Source organism: Oncorhynchus kisutch, unplaced genomic scaffold (assembly GCF_002021735.2).
Source record: "Oncorhynchus kisutch isolate 150728-3 unplaced genomic scaffold, Okis_V2 scaffold778, whole genome shotgun sequence".
Lineage (NCBI taxonomy): Eukaryota > Metazoa > Chordata > Actinopteri > Salmoniformes > Salmonidae > Oncorhynchus > Oncorhynchus kisutch.
The window spans coordinates 1-19,802 of NW_022262723.1; the positions used below are offsets into that span (position 1 = coordinate 1).

The 19,802-nt window shown below is 43.6% G+C and overlaps 1 protein-coding gene and 1 pseudogene across 1 annotated transcript; one reads left to right on the forward strand and one right to left on the reverse strand.

The window, feature by feature from the left end:
- Positions 1 to 15,671: 15,671 nt before the first annotated feature.
- Positions 15,672 to 15,790, reverse strand: LOC116361918 (uncharacterized; annotated as a pseudogene).
- Positions 15,791 to 16,456: 666 nt separating this feature from the next.
- On the forward strand, positions 16,457 to 19,081 carry LOC116361917 (equistatin-like). Its single transcript, XM_031816316.1, has 5 exons — positions 16,457 to 16,560; positions 17,074 to 17,138; positions 17,814 to 17,945; positions 18,058 to 18,145; positions 18,222 to 19,081. The coding sequence occupies exons 2-5, from the start codon at positions 17,120 to 17,122 to the stop codon at positions 18,235 to 18,237; spliced, it is 255 nt and encodes an 84-aa protein (XP_031672176.1). The 5' UTR covers positions 16,457 to 16,560; positions 17,074 to 17,119; the 3' UTR covers positions 18,238 to 19,081.
- The last annotated feature ends 721 nt before the right edge of the window (positions 19,082 to 19,802 follow it).

The window sequence follows — 19,802 nt, forward strand, 5'->3', positions numbered from 1 at the left end:
GGGGAGGGGGGTTTGTGTCCGTACTCTGAGGTGTGTTTGAATATGAATGAGCTGCAGTGTTGTGATGTGTCCTATCCCGTCCTTGCAGAGTGATCTTCCTTGGCCTCATAACATGTCTCAGTTGCTCCTCCTTTGGAGGGAGGGGGACACCACCACGGGACAGCCCCTACACTTATCGCTAGAGATCGAACTTCAGACTCCCTCCAAAACCACTGAACCCTTCAACACACCGAAAGAGTTTATGATGCACACCCTTAGAGGGCGCCGGAACAGGATAACTCCCTCCACCCTCACAAAGACATAGAGGAGGAGGAACTATCCAATACCCAGTGAGAGAGAACGAGTGACCTCAATCGAACACAGTCCGAAAGAGGAGGTGGAAGAGGCATTCGATAGAGGAGGAGGTTACCCCAGAGGCCATTCCTCCTGTTCATGTGAGCAAGAAAGAGCAGAAGGCTTCTGATCAACCAAATGGCAGGCAGAGGGAGAGGTCATAGTGATTCACACCCACAGAGAAAGACAACCCACACAAGCTCTTGGTTGAGATGAACCACACAGAGGTAGAGGCAGAGGGCTTTCAGGGCTAGCCAGTCAGCCTGCCTGCTCTAAATCCTCAAGTCAATTGTATTTAAATTCATGTTCATTAAAGATTTTTATTCAATAATTGAAAAGTCCCATTTACTTAATGATCATTTTTCACTGTCTTCAACCCTCAAGAACCAGAGTGAGTCTGGGTCACCCTTTTACTGAGCAAACAGAACTTGCATATCGTCAAAGATCTTTTAACCTTGCTTGAATAAAACAATGCATTTTTTATAGTGAGCAAGAGTTGGGCTTTTTCCTTTTCTACGATGATTGCAAATATTTGGTTGCACCTCAACTCAACGTTGGTTGAGCGCCCTCCGTTTTTTATGGTCAAATAAGACATGTTTTTTTTAAATGTACAAAGTAAATTATTCAAAGCATCAAAATTGGGATGTGTCCCACTTATTTACACAACCTACTCCACACTTGCAAAGTGAAAGTTTATAGAAAAGTTCTGAAATTAAGTAGTAAACAGAAGAAAAGCAGAATTGAGTTCAATTATAATGTGAATAATTTAATGCTCTATGGTTCAATCCCTTTTCTGCAGGTGTAATGAATAATTAATATTGTTCGTCCTCTTCCTTGTGGCAGGCGCAGCAGCACACTGCCCTCCAAAGTCTGCAAAATAATCGCCGGACTGCCCCTTTTCTAGCTCTGCATGGAACATCCAGTGTCACATCCTTGGTGACGTGTGGGGTGACATCCGGGATGACCACAGCAACATCCTCTGGAAAGGGAAAAAAGAGAATCAGAATGTAAACTAATGCAAACCGTAGCTTTGGAGAAGGACTGACTGGCCAGTTGAAAGGTTCTACTAAGATGTCATGACAAACGACACCTGTCAGAGTGCTCTCTAAGTGTTACTCACCTGCTTGGATGTCAGCTGGCAGAGTGGCGAAGGCATCCATCGTGAGAGTCCTTTCTTCAGGTGTGACTTCCACAACCTCCAAGAGGGAAGAGATGGGCTCTGCCTCAGTAGAAGGGGTGATGTCCACCACATTCAGGTGGGAAGAAGCCGGATCTGCCTCTGTATTAGGGGTGATGTCCACCACATTCAGGTGGAAAGAAGCCGGATCTGCCTCTGTGTTAGTGGTGATGTCTTGAACCTCCAGGTGGGAAGAAGCCGGATCTGCCTCTGTGTTAGTGGTGATGTCTTGAACCTCCAGGTGGGAAGAACCCGGATCTGCCTCTGTCTTAGGGGTGATGTCCTCAACCTCCAGGTGGGAAGAAGCCGGGTCTGTATTGTGGGTGAAAACAACAATCCTGATGAGCTCTACTACTACAAGGCACCAAGATGTCATCAGAACAGGCATCTGTCAGAGTGCTCTCTATCATTTCTACTCACCTGCTTGGATGCCAGCTGGTAGTGTGGTGGAAACGGCCACCGCGAGCACAGGGGGGACTGGTAGGGTGGCTGCAGGGGGCTGGAAGCAGCTCTGCACCTTGTCAGCCACAAAGCCACAGACAGAGCTCATATAAAAAGGGCTCTGCAGGTCATCTGTGGAGAAGGACTGACTGATTCTCCCGAGGATCGACCGCACAGAGTCAAAAGCAGCAGCCCGGGAGAAAGGGATGTGAGGGGAAGGGTCCTTTAACATGCAGGAGAGCTTCTCCACTACGGCCGCCACCATGCCCACGGCCATCCCGCTTATTAGGATTGGGTGCTCTGAATGGCCTTCCTCTGGCTGAAGCCACAGGGCCAGGAGGAGCCTGGGCACCACCTCCACCACCACCTGAGATAGGCTGAGCAGGTTGCTACAGGGCTCATTGAACTGCTCGCCCGGAATGCTTCTCACAGCTTTTGCCACGATGCTGTGGACCTTAGGATCGCTGAAATCAACAAAAAGGAGAAGACAACGCTAAACGATGTGCAATGTGCTCACAGAGAACACTGTCTTAGTCTGTTTCTGCGTAGTTCCAGATGTGTAGATAAATGGATCAAGTCATATGCAGGGCAGTACATGGAACTCACATGTCAGCTGGCGAGGTGGGGTGCATGGAGCGGCGGAGCTTGCAGAAAGCCTCGTGCTCTATGTTCATCATTTTTAGGCAAGTGTTTACTTCCCAGGCCTGCAGTATGAAACAGGAAGTCCCATTGGTGTAATTTCACAACAGATCTATTCTGCTGTGCTAACTCGTTGTTGAAAGGCTAGTAAAGAGCTCACAAACTTGTAGTATGTCTCTAACTCTCATTCTCTTACCAGCCGAGCGAGGTCGTTTCCTTCCTCCAGGGTTTCCTTCCACACCCTTCAAATAAAACACAGAGCAATTCAACTTTCCTGGCTTCTGATTTTTCTGGTGTTTATTTTACCCACACCTCCTGGAGTGCTGCTGGTGGCAGGGAATGGCAGTGAATGTGAGTGCTGACGTGGTACTCACCTCTCCCTAAGAGATTTTTTGCCCTGAGACACCAGCCAGTTGCTCATGTGCTCCGTGGTGACATGGGGAGGGACCTGGCCTTGACTCTGGAGCAGCAGATAGTGGACCATGAGCTTCTTCTGCAAGATGAGGTAAGGTGTGAGTCCGTGCCACGAAATACCATATCATGTGCTTTCAGAATGGCCTCTCGCAACATTTCACAACTGCTCATGCCTCACAATTTGCAAGTGATATTAAGAACTCTTATGACCACCTTCTCTAAACTGTCTTGAAATACAACTCTCTTTCTGTTGTTTATGTTTTTGTGGGATGAATCTTACCTGTTTATTGTAATATGTTTCCTCCCAGCAGGCCTGCAGAGTCTGAAAATAAAGACTGCTTCTACAGAATTCCTTTGAAGATCATGAAAATAATGATGCTTTGTTATGCACATTATGCACAGGCATTTACAGTATGCTAAAATGAATTTATCCTAAGATTACCTTTGTGGGACCATAAGTGAACTCCGGAATGCACCAAACCCTATCCATGGTAAGATGGGGAAGAAATGCAGCGCTATAGATATACGGGATGCTCTAGAGATAACATGAATGACATAAAGTCGCGAATGATCAATGACTGTGGAGTCGTCCAATATGCTGCACTTAGAATTGAGTTGTAGGGATGTTTGGCGCAAAATAGAATGTTTACATTCTATTGCCATGGAGAAATGGAATGTGTAGAACCTGTATAAATGGGTATGCTTCTATGTCTTTATTTCGTGAAAGATTAAACTCCTTATTATGTCATAATGTGTATATGAGGATGTAGGACCCCGTCCCGATTCATGACGCGATTATCCAGGTGCATGTTGTTTAGACCAACTAACCCAACCTTGCCTTACAAGTTAAATACATTGTTTATATATGCCTATGTAGCGTGGTTAGTTCTGCATTGTGTACTTTTAATTGGGACGCTGCCACAACTGGAGGTCTGCTTAGTTGAATTATTTTTTATTTGCCCTGCACACGAAGAGACAACACACATTATGTTAACCCTTGGCGCAGTCCTGGCTCTCAGGCACCTGCGCAAGCACATGGACACTCACTCAAACACTGTCCCAAGTACTCACAAGTTACAATAGATACCCTAGTTAGCGAGCTTTGTGAACCTTGTTAACATAAATCTTTATATTACCCACATTGTAACAAATGTATGGTGCATAACAGTACCTTGTGTAACATTACCACGGTTTTATATTGAACAATTTCGGAGCAAAGGGCAACATACCTTGCAAGCCGAAGGTCAGGCAAAAGAGAACAATAAGGGGGTATGGAAATACAGATAACCTGCGATGGACCAAACCAAAATATACAATCACATGTATGTACAATATTGATATGAAAAAGTGTTTTTACACCAAAGAAAAACATTAGCTATGCAGCTGTAATTCAAGAAAAAAAATACACTGAATTATTATTATTATCAAATTATTAACATCCCCTCTTGACCTGGCCTATTTGAATTGGTCCTTGTTTGCAATTTGGTGCATAATCTAGGGGAACAACATCACACTGCTCCACCTATACAAATCTATCGACCACATCCATTTAAAGCAATGATTGTCAATTGAAAATGTGGTTGTTGTGTTATCCTGTTATCCTCTTAAGCACATTATTACAATATTTCCAAGCTCTGAATTGACACAAGGAACACCTTTGCAAAGATATTCGGTTAAAAATAAGAGTATGAATGACAATAAACGTATGATTTGGATTGTATGCATAATAGTGTAGTAAACAGTATCGCTCAGCGCGGGAACTTTTGGTGTTTGGAAAGTATCCGTTATAAGTCTCCATGACACGTATCACTTCGTTGTCTTGTTGGTAATAGTAAAAATGCATGACAGTCCAGGTGTTTTTCATGTTGTTTCTCACATTAAACAGACATTTGAGATCGGAATTGCTTACAGTTGTACCTACGACCTCAACACCCAATCTACTCACACGCGCAAATACTCACATTCAGACTCATACATACAGCTGTCCTTCTCTCCCCTTACATTCTTTGGTCTCAATTTTTTTTTACATTTGTCAGAGAAAATGACCATTTTGTGTATATTGCACCTTGCACTGACTTTACTGAACTCTGGAGAAAACGAACATTGCTGCTGGGTGAGGACATCTGACAATGTGCTCTCCCGTCCATTAGACATTTTGTCTGCAGGAACTCGCTCTTTTTCACTCGGTCCACTCGTCCAAGTGCCGATGTATTTGTGGCATGATGTGAACAGTACAAATTTGTTGCACTACCAAGGTCTAATGGTTTTAAATGACTGTTTTGTATTGTCTGGAAACTCACTTGTAGAATTCGCTTGCGGTAGGTCTCTTAAAAAAGAGAAGCCGTACAATGTTATTAAACTGAGGTGCCTAGTTATTCTTCTTTTGTTGATATCAGGTAACGTGCAACCTAACCCTGGCCCTGATATACAATGTCTCCAAACCCCCTCTGATTTTAAATCAAGATCTGGTTTTGGTATTTTTCATTTAAATGTACGCAGCCTGTTGTCAAAAATTGATGGGTTTAGGATTTGGGCTAAATCAACTGATGCTGATGTAATTGTGTTTTCTGAAACCTGGCTCAGCAAGTCTGTTTTTGTGGTTACAATGTTTATCGCACTGATCGTTTTAAGAAAGGTGGGGGTGTGGCTATATGTGTAAATACTGTGACGACCCTCCCACTCTGTCTGCCGTATTCTGTCTTTGTTCTTGTTTCCTTATTAGGATGCCGGTGGGGGGAGTTGGGAGGGTCGTCAGCTTCATGGGAAACACCTGGGCCAGGTGTCTCCCAGGATAAATAGACCTCTTCCACATTCATGGAGGAGACTCTCTCCATGCAGACACCTTTGTAGATTGTGTTGGGGTTCTTGGTGGCCTTTTGTTTGTTTGCTTTGGCACCTTTCAACACCCTGCATTATCACATTCATGCATACAAAACACTCACTTACACTACTGATTACTGCTTACACACACCATTGTATATTTTCCTTAGTTGCTTTAGTTAATAAATATATATTTTGTTACTCCTTATCTCCACGTTGTCTCCCTTTGTTACGGGCTTTGAGCCGGTTCGTGACAATACTAAAATTCCCTGTAAGTGTGGCAAAGTCTGAAACTATATGTAAACAGTTGGAATTTCTTGCTTTGAATATTGACGTTTCAAAGGGTCTCTCTAACTCTCTATAACTGTGATTGGCTGTTATAGACCCCCCTGTATTCTCGATGATGCATTTTCTTCTTTGACACACCTTATGTCTAAACTTCTTTACAGTGAAATGATCTTGATTGGTACTTGTCATGTCCTGACCTTAGTTCATTTTTTTATGTCTATTTTAGTTTGGTCAGGGCGTGAGTTGGGGTGGGCATTCTATGTTTTGTTCTGTGTGTTAGATTTCTGTGTTTGGCCTGGTATGGTTCCCAATCAGAGGCAGCTGTCAATCGTTGTCTCTGATTGAGAACCATACTTATGCAGCCTGTTTTCCCACTATGGGTTGTGGGTAGTTTTCTGTTTTGTGTGTATTGCACCTTGCAGAACTGTTCGTTTGTTGTGTTGTTCAAGTATTCGTATTTATTAAAAGTATTATGAATACTTACCACGCTGCACCTTGGTCCTCTTCTCCTTCTCCCGACGACAATCGTTACAGACCCTAGAAAGTTTTGGAAGGCTATTAAGTCTGGTAACAGTAATGTTAATGAATTACCGTCATGTGTTTTGAAGGACTCTGTTGCTGAATATGACAAAACTAAAATGCTGAATTGTTTCAATGAGTTACTTTGTATCATCTGGTAGGCTGTTTGATTCAGTGTCCTCTGTCTCTGTACAACCCTGTGTGGATGAACCAGTGAGAGCTGGTCAAACTTTTAGCTTTTTGCCATTCTCAGTGCAGGTGGTACATAAACCCCAGAAATCCTTAGATCAGAGAAAGCCTGCAGGTCCTGATCTTTTGGATCCCTGCTTTTTAAATTTGGCAGCTGATTTCATAGCTGAACCACTTACATATCTGTTCAATCTAACCCTGGAATGTAATGAAATTCCAAAGATCTGGAAATCAGCATTTGTCCTACCACTTTTAAAAGGGGGAGATCCAACTATTTTAAATAATTATAGGCCAATCTCAAAGCTGTCACCCCTGGTGAAAATACTTGAACCCCTTGAGTGAACAGCTAAATGAGTTTTTATTTACTAACTCTATTTTATTAATATACCAATCGGGCTTCAGGAAGAAGCATACCACAATTACAGCAGCCATGAAGGTTGTAAATGATATCACTGAAGCCCTTGACAAAAAACAGCACTGTGTCTCACTTTTTATTGATTTCTGTAAGGCTTTTGATACAGTTGATCATGCTATACTAAGGCAGAGATTGTCGAATGTAGGTCTTTCAGAGCATGCAGTTGCATGGTTTGCTAACTATCTGTCTGATAGAACTTAGTGCACTCAATTTGATGGGCTTATGTCTGTTAAATAGTCTGTCTTTAATGGTGTGCCCCAAGGTTCTGTACTTGGTCCTCTCTTATTCACTATTTATATAAATAATTTAGACAAAAATGTCCAAAATGCGCAACTTCATTTTTATGCTGACGATACTGTTATTTACTGTTGTGCCTTGTCTCTTACAAAAGCTTTCCAGAACTTGCAAACTGCTTTTTATACTGTTCAACATACCTTGTGTCAATGGAAGCTTATCCTCAATACTGACAAAACTAAACAAATGGTGTTTTCTAAAGCAAGAAGTAGACCTCTAAATCTTTCACCTATTACCACCTGTCAGGGCAAAGAGATTGAGGTTGTAACCTCATATAAATATCTTGCAATTTTAATTGATGACGGCCTCTCTTAAATTGCATATTCAACAACTTACAAAATAATTGAAGCTGAAATTGGGATTTTATTTTAGGAATAAGGCCTGTTTTTCTTTTGAAGCCAGAAGGAGGCTAGTAGTATCATCTACATTTATGCCTTTACTAGACTATGGGGATATTTTATATATGAATGCTTCCGCTCAGTGTTTGAGATCAATTGACACCCTTTACCATGGCACTTTGAGATTTATTTGCAAAACCCTTACGCACCACTACACTTTGTATACCAGGGTTGGCTGGCCTTCTCTAGTAACTCGTAGGCTCAGTCACTGGTATACTTTTATTTACAAAGCCAGTTTGGGTTTACTACCTTTTTATTTGGGCATTTTTATTGTTCAGAAATGTGGTGGGTACTCTCTTCGTTCGCTGGACTTTATCCTGCTAACTGTTCCAAATGTCCGAACTGAATTTGGTAAAAGGGCTTTTGTGTATAAATAATGCACAGACACGCTAAAGCTGTACAGTGTAGTTTGAGTAGTCCGTTTCAATTATTTGCAGATGTATTCCCTATTATTTACAAATCTAAAGATGTAACATTTGAAATGAATGTGGCAGAACAGTTTAGCATAGAGTTCCTGTGGGAGTCTTCTCCTTCAGTCTTTTTTCCTCCTTGGCCTCGTTTCTCATTACATGGGATTTCCCCAGTGCCAACTTCACATGAGATGGCCGCTGTCTACTGTCATGTAGTGCTGGATGACAGATATCGCTATGTCGCTGCTGTCCATGGTCCTGAAATATACAAACAAGGCAATTTGCATATGTACGACCGTCCAAACTTGACCCCACACACAAACACACACATTGATGCTAATTTTTCACGCACTTTTGAACATTGCACAACCTGCAACAAAACACTGAAAGAGCATTTTATTCCAAATGTGTTTGTGTTTGAATAAAGACCCGAAGAATGAAATCAATGTGTGGATGTTGATTGGACAATGTATATGTGCTTTGCGGAAGCCATTTTTTTTGCATTCCCTGTAGCGTGTATTTTACTGGAGTATGATCAGATTGCTTTGTTTAAATCAGAAACGTCTGGACACACCTACTCATTTAAGGGTTTTTCTTTCTTTTTACATTTTTTTACATTTTAGAATAATAGTGAAGACATCAAAACTATGAAATAGCACAATTGGAATCATGTAGTAAGCAAAAAAGTAGCCATCCTTCTCCTTGACCACTTTGCACACTCTTGGCATTCTCTCAAACCTGTTCATGAGCTAGTCACCTGGAATGCATTTCAATTAACAGGTGTACCTTCTTAAAAGTTCATTTGTGGAATTTCTTTCCTTCTTAAAGCGTTTGAGCCAATAGGTTGTGTTGAGACAAGGAAGGGATGGTTTACAGAAGATATCCCTATTTGGTAAAAGACCAAGTCTCAAATAAGCAAAGAGAAACAACCGTCCATCGTTACTTAAGACATGAAGGTCAGTCAATAAGGAACATTTCAAGAACTTTGAAAGATTCTTCTAGTGCAGTCGCAAAAACCATGAAGCGTTATGATGAATCTGGCTCTCACGAGGAAGACCCCAGAGTAACCTCTGCTCCAGAGGATACGTTTAGTAGAGTTAACTGCACCTCAGATTGGAGCCCAAATAAATGCTTCACAGAGTTCAAGAAACACACAACTCAACATGCACTGTTCAGAGGAGAATGTGTGAATCAGGCCTTCATAGTCGAATTGCTCCATTGAAACCACAACTAAAGGACGGACACCAAAAATAAGAAGAGACTTGCTTGGGCCAAGAAACAAGAGCAATGGACCTTAGACTGGTGGAAATCTGTACTTTGGTTTGATGAGTCCAAATTTGCGATTGTTGCCTTTCACTGTTTGTGTAAAGAATCCAGGGTGTTTAGTTGTGTCACGACTTCCGCCGAAGTTGGTGCCTCTCCTTGTTCCGGCGGCGTTCGGCGGTCATTGTCACCGGCTTTCTATCTACCACCGATCTATGCTTCTTTTTCCATTTGTTTTGTCTTGATTGTACACACCTGGTTCCCATTACGTTATAATTATTTCCCTATTTAACCCTCTGGTTCCCATGATGTTTTGTGCGTGATTGTTCCTTGTTGAGTGTTAGTCTTCTGTGTCATTGTGTGTTTTTCCCTGCGTGGAATTTATGATTGTTTATTTTTCGAGTAAACTACGTTATTTTACTCAGTTCTGTGTCCTGCGCCTGACTCCGTGCTCACCTCTGCACACGGACACTTGACAGAATCACGCACCAAAAATATGGAATCAGCAGGTGCACCCAGTCCTCCTGTACCAGTAGAGGAACGCGTCCAGCAGCACGCGACTATGCTCCAACATCTTGGCACAGCCATGGATTGCGTGCTGCTCACCATGAAACGATGGGAGAGAGGGGGTTTTCCCACACCTCCATCAACTTCACCCCAACCAACACCACAACCCACACCACTGTCCACCCCTCCGTCACCTGGACTTCAGGACCCTGGCTGCCAGCGTGGGATGGAATGAGAGGGCCCTGATCAACCATTACCGGTGTAGTCTATGTGGGGACATTCGTCGGGAGCTGGCCTGCAGGGACACCACCCTTACCCTCGACCAGCTGGATAACCTGTTGGCCACCACCGGACGTCCGGATCAGGGTCCGTCCATTCCATCCCCCAGTACCTCCGATCCTACACTGTACTTTTGGTAATACTTTGTGAGTAGGCAACAAATACAATCATCTTAAATTGACATGTTGAATTTCTTTGCCATAGTAAATTGTATATTGCGCAAATTTCCCTAATGCGGACAGTGTGTGTTACTACCTTACACAAGCTTGCATTTTCACCCTATAAATCTAAGTGGAATTACACAAAATGTTAACCTCAGATTGGTGATGTTAGTCTAAACGTTTATAGACATCACAATGACAAGATTGATTGTTTTGAACAGATCTGTCACGACTTCCACTGCTTTCGGCGGTCGACATCACCGATCTTCTAGCCATCGCCGATCCACCTTTAATTTTCCCACACACCTTGTTTTCCCACACACCTGGTTTACATTCCCTCATTACTAGACCGGGTCTGGCTCTCGACCCGAAACCTGCCCCTCAGCCTGCCCTGCCGAAAGTTGGGTCCGCGGTTTGTGGGGTCGTTTAATGTCCTGAGGAGACTGAACGAGGTGTGTTACAGGTTACAGCTCCCACCCGATTACCGTATTAACCCCTCAATCATGTGTGTCACTTCAGGCTGGTGGTGGCTGGTCCGCTCCAGGAGTCTGAGGTGCGGGAGGTTCCTCTGCCCCCTCTGGACATCGAGGATTCGAGGCATCGGGCGAGGGGCCTTCAGTAACTTGTGGAGTGGGAGGGGCACGGTCCATAGGAGGCATGCTGGGTTCTGGTGGAGGACGTGTTGGACAATTCAATTCTGCGGGATTTCCACCGTCTCCGTTCGGATCGCCCTGCACCTCGCCCTCTGGGTGGTCCCCGAGGTCGGTGTCGGTGCGCTGCTGGAGCCCCACGTCAAGGGGGGGGGGGGGGGGGGGGGGGTACTGTCACGACTTCCCCGGAAGTCAGTTCCTCTCCTTGTTCAGGCATCGTTCGGCGGTAGACTTCACCGGTCTTCTAGCAATCGCCGATCCACCTTTCATTTTCCATTTGTTTTGTCTTGTTTTCCCACACACCTGGTTTACATTTCCTCATTGCTTGACGTGTATATAACCCTCTGTTCCCCCCATGTCTGTGTGTGGAATTGTTTGTTGTAAAGTGTATGTGCACTTCAGACTGGTTTGCGATGGGTTATTTCAACCCATATTTTGTTGTTCTGGGTGCTGTTGGTTTTCTCCTCATTAAACTGCTCCGGTTTTAACCCAGTTCTGCTCTCCTACACCTGACTTCCCTGCAGCCCATTACGCACCTCCTAAAAGATCAATATCTTAGGTCTTGTACCATTGATTTTCCAAGCGCTGGGATGCGCAGAACTTAGAACGTGGAGTTAATGAAATGCCCAGGAAATGGCACAGAAAATGTGGGGCGGCCTCTCCATAAAAGTCAATGGCCACACACCAATACATGGATTTGACAGTCAAATTATTACTTAAATAGCAGTCAACTGTTGTCACTGTTGTTATTCTATAGAGGGTCGTGATTCGTTTAGGTTAACTAACAAAAAAAGTGGTCTGGTTTTTCATCTTGTAGTTAAACTTGTTTTATACACAGTCTCAATGTCATTCCGCTTGGAGGGGTCACTCAGGTAGTCCACAAAGTCGTTATAGGTACGGATGAATTTGGCCTCGTCCTATGACAAAGAAAAGAGCATCTTAGTGAACAGAACACATTTCCCCTCAGGGACGCTCTCTTTCCCTTGAAAGAGAATGAGTTAGTGAGTTACCATGTGGTTGGCCTGAACAAGGCCCAGGAGGACCTTTCCCGCCACAAACAGATGGTTCCTGCTCAGGGTGGAACCAAGCAGGGTCTAGGGAAGAGGGAAGAGTTAGGATGAGACATCTTCCTCTTGTAGAACAAGAAGTCACAGAGACAAAAATAACAGTGGGTCCACTCACAGTGAAGGCCTGGCGCAGGGAGACGAGCCTCAGGACGATGTCCTCCACTCTCTTGGTGGTAAGGAAGAGGCTGTGAAAGGGAGGGAATGAAGCATGTCAACCATTAGAGTCAATTGGGGATAACAGCATTATGACCACTATCCTTCAGCATTTGACAAGCTCAGACTACACAGACATTTAGAGGAACTCACTTTAGCAGAGGAACCTCCCTCTCCTCAGGCAGCAGGTCCTCCTCCCAGCCCTACTACAACAAAACAAGCATTCAAAATCAGTGACCAGTGCAATGACATAACAAATAATCGGTCAATGGAAGGATCTTAATGCTCCTAGTCAATAGTATGTGTGTGTAACGTCTGACCTCATAGCAGTTGTGGCCCTCAGGCTCTGGGTCAGTGAACTGCTGAGTGGTGGGAGTAGAGAAGGAGGCAGCCTCCGACCACGCTGAAGAGGAGAGAAGCCCGTCCAGCCCCATGTGGAGAGTGGCGTACACCACTGAGACATCAGTCTGCTGCTCAAAACACACACACCTGTTTACCACACACACACACACGTTATTAGAAAACACACCAAATCGAATGCCAAAATGCCCAGTAATGTCTAGTCTATATACATAGGAAATCGTTTATTTACCTGGTAGCAGCCAAGCGTCACGTCCACAGACATCTCGTGGCGGAGGTGAGACGCATAGTGGGTCACCCTGCCAGCCACACGCTGACAAAGAGAGAATACATATTAAGGCCAAATGGAATAAGTGAAGAAAAGCCTAATCTAATACTATTACAGTAGTATTTATGTCTTACCTGGATCCAAGTGATGGACTGCACTTTGGTGGCACAGTAGGGGATTCCCTCTGGACTAAGCCTGGCTGTCTCCTTGGAGATGGCCCACACCAGTTGAGTCTCCAGGCCTCTCACCCTACTCACGTGGTGCATCCTCACCACCACCTGCTGTTGAGATAAACAACAAGACAACATCAACAAAACCACTTCGGCAATTGCTGTGACACATTTCCATCAAGATCAAATGACTGACAATATAGATTATGATTAGGTTGTTACAAAGACACATACCTGGGATCCCCCACGCATGTAGGTGATGATGGGGCTGATGAACTGGAAAGTTCTCCAAGCTTTAACCACCGGACCGGCATTGTTCTGCACATTACAATACATTCATGTTGGAAACAGTAAACATTGTAACAGTGATGTGACTGTGTGTGTGTGTGGGGGGGGGGGGGGGGGGGGGATCACAACAGGCCCACAGTACTGTGGGCTGAACCTAATCGGAATCAACTGCCAATTGCCAGTGACCTCCTAAAGCAGAAAGCAGACAAGAGATTTGTTTCATGTTAAAGAGACACAACTTGAATATCTGGGATATTTTTCAAACATAAAACCCCAAACTTTCAGAAAATTGTACCAGACAGGACTGCCAAAATTGGACCAGACAGGACTGCCAAAAAGTGCTCTTCACTGACGAGTCGCGGTGTTGTCTCACCAGGGGTGATGGTCGGATTTACGTTTATCGTTGAAGGAATGAGCATTACACCGAGGCCTGTACTCTGGAGCGAGATCGATTTGGAGGTGGAGTCATGGTCTGGCGCAGTGTGTCACAGCATCATCAGACTAAGCTTGTTGTCATTGCAGGCAGTCTCAACGCTGTGTATTACAGGGAAGACATCCTCCTCCCTCATGTGGTACCCTGCCTGCAGGCTCATCCTGACATGACCCTCCAGCATGACAATGACACCTGCCATACTGCTCGTTCTGTGCATGATTTCCTGCAAGACAGGGATATCAGTGTTCTGCCATGGTCAGTGAAGAGCTCGGATCTCAATCCCATTGAGCACATCTGGGACCTGTTGTATTGGAGGGTGAGAGCTAGGGCCATTCCCCACAGAAATGTCTGAGTACTTGCAGGTGCCTTGGTGGAAGAGTGGGGTATTTGTCTGTGAGTATAACAGAACTGATATTGCAGGCGAAACCCTGAGGAAAATCAAAACAGGAAGTGGCTTCTATTTTAAACTCCATATTCCATAGCCTCCCTTTGCACCATTTAAAGGGATATCAAGCAGATTCCTTTTCCTATCGCTTCCTCAGGGTGTCAAGTCTTCAGACATAGTTTCAGGCTTTTATTTTGAAAAATGAGCCAGAAAGATAACATTGCGGCAAGTGGTCACATGAGTTTTGCTTGCGCAACAGAGTTTGGACAGCTATTGCTTTTCCCTCTCCTACTGTGAAAGACATTTGCGGTTGATATATTATCGATTATATATATTTTTTAAAACCTGAGGATTGATTATAAAAAACGTTTGACATGTTTCTGTGGACATTATGGAAACTATTTGGAATTTGTCCACGTTGTCGTGACCGCTCTTTCCTGTGAATTTCTGAACATAACGCGCCAAACAAACAGAGTTATTTTGGATATAAAAATAACCGAGCTACTTGATGCTAAGTGTACTTAATGTTTTGTCGAGCGATCGATAAACTTACACAAACGCTTGGATTGCTTTCGCTGTAAAGTATAATGTCCTGACCTTAGTATTCTTTGTTTTCTTTATTATTTTGGTTAGGTCAGGGTGTGACATGGGGGATATGTGTGTTTTACTTATTCTAGGGTGTTTGTAGATTCCGAGATCAGATGAGATCAGGCGTACTCAGGCCGGTGTGGTCGTAAGCGAGAAATTATCTCTTGGTGCACTATATAAAGTCAAAGTGAGTCTGATTAACAGCTGTTGCATTTTCACCATTTAGATAAGCATCTTTGTGTCACTGAAAAAGTGGAAGAAATTGCATATACTGTAGCCATAATTTGTAGCACAGATTGTTGGATGACATACAAACTAACCTTGCTTACTTATTTCAAAGCAAGGGCACATATTTCAGCCTTGTGGGAAAAAACGGACAAAGAGTTGAAATTCCACAAGGCAGTGACAAAAAGCTTACAGCACCTGGTATTCCTAGGCGGTCTCCCATCCAAGTACTAACCAGGCCCGACACTGATTAGCTTCCGAGATCAGGCGTACTCAGGCCGGTGTGGTCATAAGCGAGAAACTCTCTATTGGTGCACTATATAAAGTCAAAGTGAGTCTGATTAACAGCTGTTGCATTTTCACCATTTAGATAAGCATCTTTGTGTCACTCAAAAAGTGGAAGAAATTGCATATACTGTAGCCATAATTTGTAGCACAGATTGTTGGATGAAATACAAACTAACCTTGCTTACTTATTTCAAAGCGAGGGCACATATTTCAGCCTTGTGGGAAAAAACGGACAAAGAGTTGACAAAAAGCTTACAGCACCTGGTATTCCCAGGCGGTCTCCCATCCAAGTACTAACCAGGCCCGACCCTGCTTAGCTTCCGAGATCAGACGAGATCAGGCGTACTCAGACCGGTGTGGTCGTAAGGGAGAAATTATCCCTTGGTGCACTCTATAAAGTCAAAGTGAGTCTGATTAACAGCTGTTGCATTTTCACCATTTAGAAAAGCATCTTTGTGTCATTCAAAAAGTGGAAGAAATTGCAGCACAGATTGTTGGATGAACCCTTGTGGTGGGCCGGGTGCCTGCAGGCTGACTTCGGTCGTCAGTTGAATGGTGATAAGCGGGCGGGTGTTAAAATCATATATAATTTCAAATTCCTTATATAAAAAAAACAGACGGCACCATTTTCGTGTTTTTGTTGTTGTTGTTGATATGATTACAGATAGCCAGTGCCACAGCAACTCTCAGACATAATTTGCAAAGGAAGAATCTGTGTTTAGTGAGTCTGCCAGATTAAAGGCAGTAGGGTTGACCAAGGACGTTCTCTTGATAAGTGCGTGAATTGGAACATTTTTCTGTCCTGCTAAACATTCAACATGTAACGAGTACTTTTGGGTGTCAGGGGAAATGTGTGGAGTAAAAAGTACAATATAATCTTTGGGAATGTAGTTCAGTGAAAGTTGTCAAACATATAAATAGTAAAGTAAAGATACCCCCCAAAAACTACTTTAGTAGTACTTTCAAATATTTTTACTTTAGTACTTTACACCATTGGCTAATGGCCGACATCGGCAACTCTCGTTGGGTTAATGAGGCAACTAGTCACACCTGTGAAAGGTCCTTTAAAAGGAGAGGTGGAAGAAGTAGGCCATAACTCACAGAGACACCCAGTGAATCCCTTGGAAGAGTGCAGAAGGTGAGATTGTGTCATTATCTAATAGACTATCTGCATCTCAAATGGCAACTTAATTTTATGTGACCCTGGTCAAATGTAGTGCACTATATAGGGTGCCATTTTGTGGAGTGACCCCCTGAATTTAAGAGCATAGACTAATAGTTACCTTTGCAGTAAAGAGGTAATCTATGACTCGCTCTAGGATGCTTCCCCTTCCCTATCTAGTGCACTGTGGGCCTTTGTCAAAGCTGGTTCACTACAACAGGAATGAGGAGCCATTTGGGAAGGATAGATTTTCCTGTGTGCCATGCTCTTCAACCACATACAATAGATTAGATTATAACTGAATTTTGGCGGAAGAATCGTAGCGCCGTGTTGCCAATACTCGGTTCTTGAGGTCCTCAGGACTGGGTTTAGCAATTGTTGCTTAAGTTTTGTACTTAACACAGGGTTTCCTTAACCTCTCCTCTAGTACCCACAGCCATTCCAAATGTTTTAAAATGCTCAGCTAATCTCACTCTCGTTCTCTCTCAGGAGACTATCACCATGGCGACATTAACCATCATTCTTCTTTTTTAGCATGGCTTTTGCTCTGGGAGGTAAGGGTGATGTACCTCACACTTACTCACCAACATTTTAATAAACATTAGTGGGTGTTGATCTGTCCTCCACAAACACATGTACGTATTAATGTTTTGTTTCATAACCAGTTGTCCCATGGACACCCTCGGAGGCCAGCCATTAGTGACATTTGAGAGAAGATCGTCTTGCTCAAGGGCACAGACAGATATTTCAACTTGTCATCTCAGGGATAAAAACTAGCAACCATTCAGTTACTGGCCCAACTCTAACTTCTAGGCTACCTGCCACTCCTCTAGTTCCAGAGATGTCTATTTGTGTCTAGATGCTGGCCTGAATGGTTTGATCATTCAACTGGATGTATGATTGGATTGTTTACCAACTATCAGGAAAGAACACTGATACCCCCACTTTCAGTCTTAGTTTCATCAGCTGTTATAAAAGACAGAATCTGAATTGACTGCACAGGGCTTTTAAACAAGTAGGAGAATTTCAATATTTAGCTAGCAAGTACCTAGGTTACATCTGAAATGGAACCCTATTCCGTATAAACTACTTCTGACCAGGTGGAGTAGGTTCCAATATGGGACGCAACCCAAGATTCTGGGCTCTTGGATGTCCAGTCATGTATATTCTGTCCATATATTGTCCTGAGATGTTATGTCCACATTACAATCCATGTTACCTGTGTCCAGATGCTACGATACAACCCAAGACCCCCTGTGAGCGTGCTAGAGATGCTGCGATAAATGGCCCAATTGGAGCTTACATCCCAACGTGTGACGCCGCTGGACAATACACCCCTAAGCAATGTTCGGGCTCTACAGGTTAACACGGTGGCACATACACACACACAATGCTCCAATTCAGTTGAGTGTGACAATTCGATGTGATGGGGTAATATGTGTATTGTTTATGCAACATGTCTATTTCTGGTAGGTTACTGTTGGTGTGTGACCAGTACTGGACAGAAGATTCCGGGCACTGAGACTCCTCCAGGCACTGCTCCAATCAAATGTCCATGCAGGTACACACTCATTCACTACATGTTTGATCTTTACAGTTGGTTCTGAATGTTAATATTTGTGTTTGTCTCATTGTAGTGGTCCTCGCAGATGAAAGATGTTGGAATGAAGACGTTGAGAAGACTTTGCAAATACTTTGACAGTTGTCTTTACTGTACTGAGGGAGATGCCTCTCGCCATACACATAATGAAGAAATGTATTTACTTTGTTGGTTTTACATGTTGAACAATGTATCTGAACTGTCCATTTCTGTGAACTGGAGGAAGGGATTTTACTGTATTACCTCCACACGGGTGTTCATAAAGGCAGTCAAATGGTAATTAGGCTCTCCAAGCTATGATGCTGCTGATGGTTATTAGTAGCCTACTACACTTGCTAACTGCCTGGTACTCAGCTCTTTATTGCCCTGTAATCACTATCAATGTAATTTCAAATAAACTATTGGTCACAAATGTGCTTAGCCGAGGATATTGCGGGTGTAGTGAAATGCTTGTGCTTCTAGCTCCGACAGCGCAGTAATATTGAACAAATCCACAACGTGTGTACACACACTCAGTACGCATGAATTAACTATATACATATTGAAGACCGCCGTCAGAACAGACTAGGATACAGAATATACACTCGTGGCCAAAATATTTGATGGACCCAAATATTAATTTAGATAAAGTTTGCTGCATCAGTGTCTTCAGATATTTTTGTCAGATGTCACTACGGAATTCTGAAGTATAATTACAAGCATTTCATAAGTGTCAAAAGCTTTCATTGACACTTACATCAAGTTGATGTAGAGAGTCTATTTGCAGTGTTGACCTGTTTTCAAGACCTCTGAAATCTGCCCTGACATGCTGTCCATTAACTTCTGGGCCACTGATGGCAGGCCATTCTTGCCTTACCAATGCTTGGAGTTTGTCAGAATTTGTGTGGTTTTTGTTTGTCCACCTGCCTCTTGAGGATTGACCACAAGTTCTCAATGGGATTAAGGTCTGGGGAGTGTCCTGGCCATGGACCCAAAATATCAGTGTTTTGTTCCCCGAGCCACTTAGTTATCACTTATGCCTTATGGCAAGGTGCTCCATCATGCTGGTAAAAGCATTTGTCACAACTGTTCCTGGAAGGTTGGGAGAAGTTGGTCTCTGAGGATGTGTTTGTACCATTCTTTATTCATGGCTGTGTTAAGCAAAATTGCGAGTGAGCCCACTACCATGGCTGAGAAGCAACCCCACACATGAATTGTCTCAGGATGCTTTACTGTTGGCATGACACAGGACTGATGGTAGTGCTCACCTTGTCTTCTCCGCACAAGCTCTATTCCGGATGCCCCAAACAATCGGAAAGGGGATTCATCAGAGATAATGACTTTTCAGCAGTCTAATCCCTGTACCTTTTGCAGAATATGTCTATCCCTGATTGTCCTGAAGAAAAGTGGCTTCTTTGCTGCCCTTCTGACACCAGGCCATCAAAGTCTTTGCTGCACTGTGTGTGCAGATGCACTCCCACCTGCCTGCTGCCATTCCTGAGCAAGCTTTGTACTGGTGGTGCCCCGATCTCGCAGCTGAATCAACTTTAGGAGACGGTCCTGGTGCTTGCTTGACTTTGCAATTCAACTGATCACTCTTCATAACATTCTGGGAGTATATGCAAATTGCCATCATACA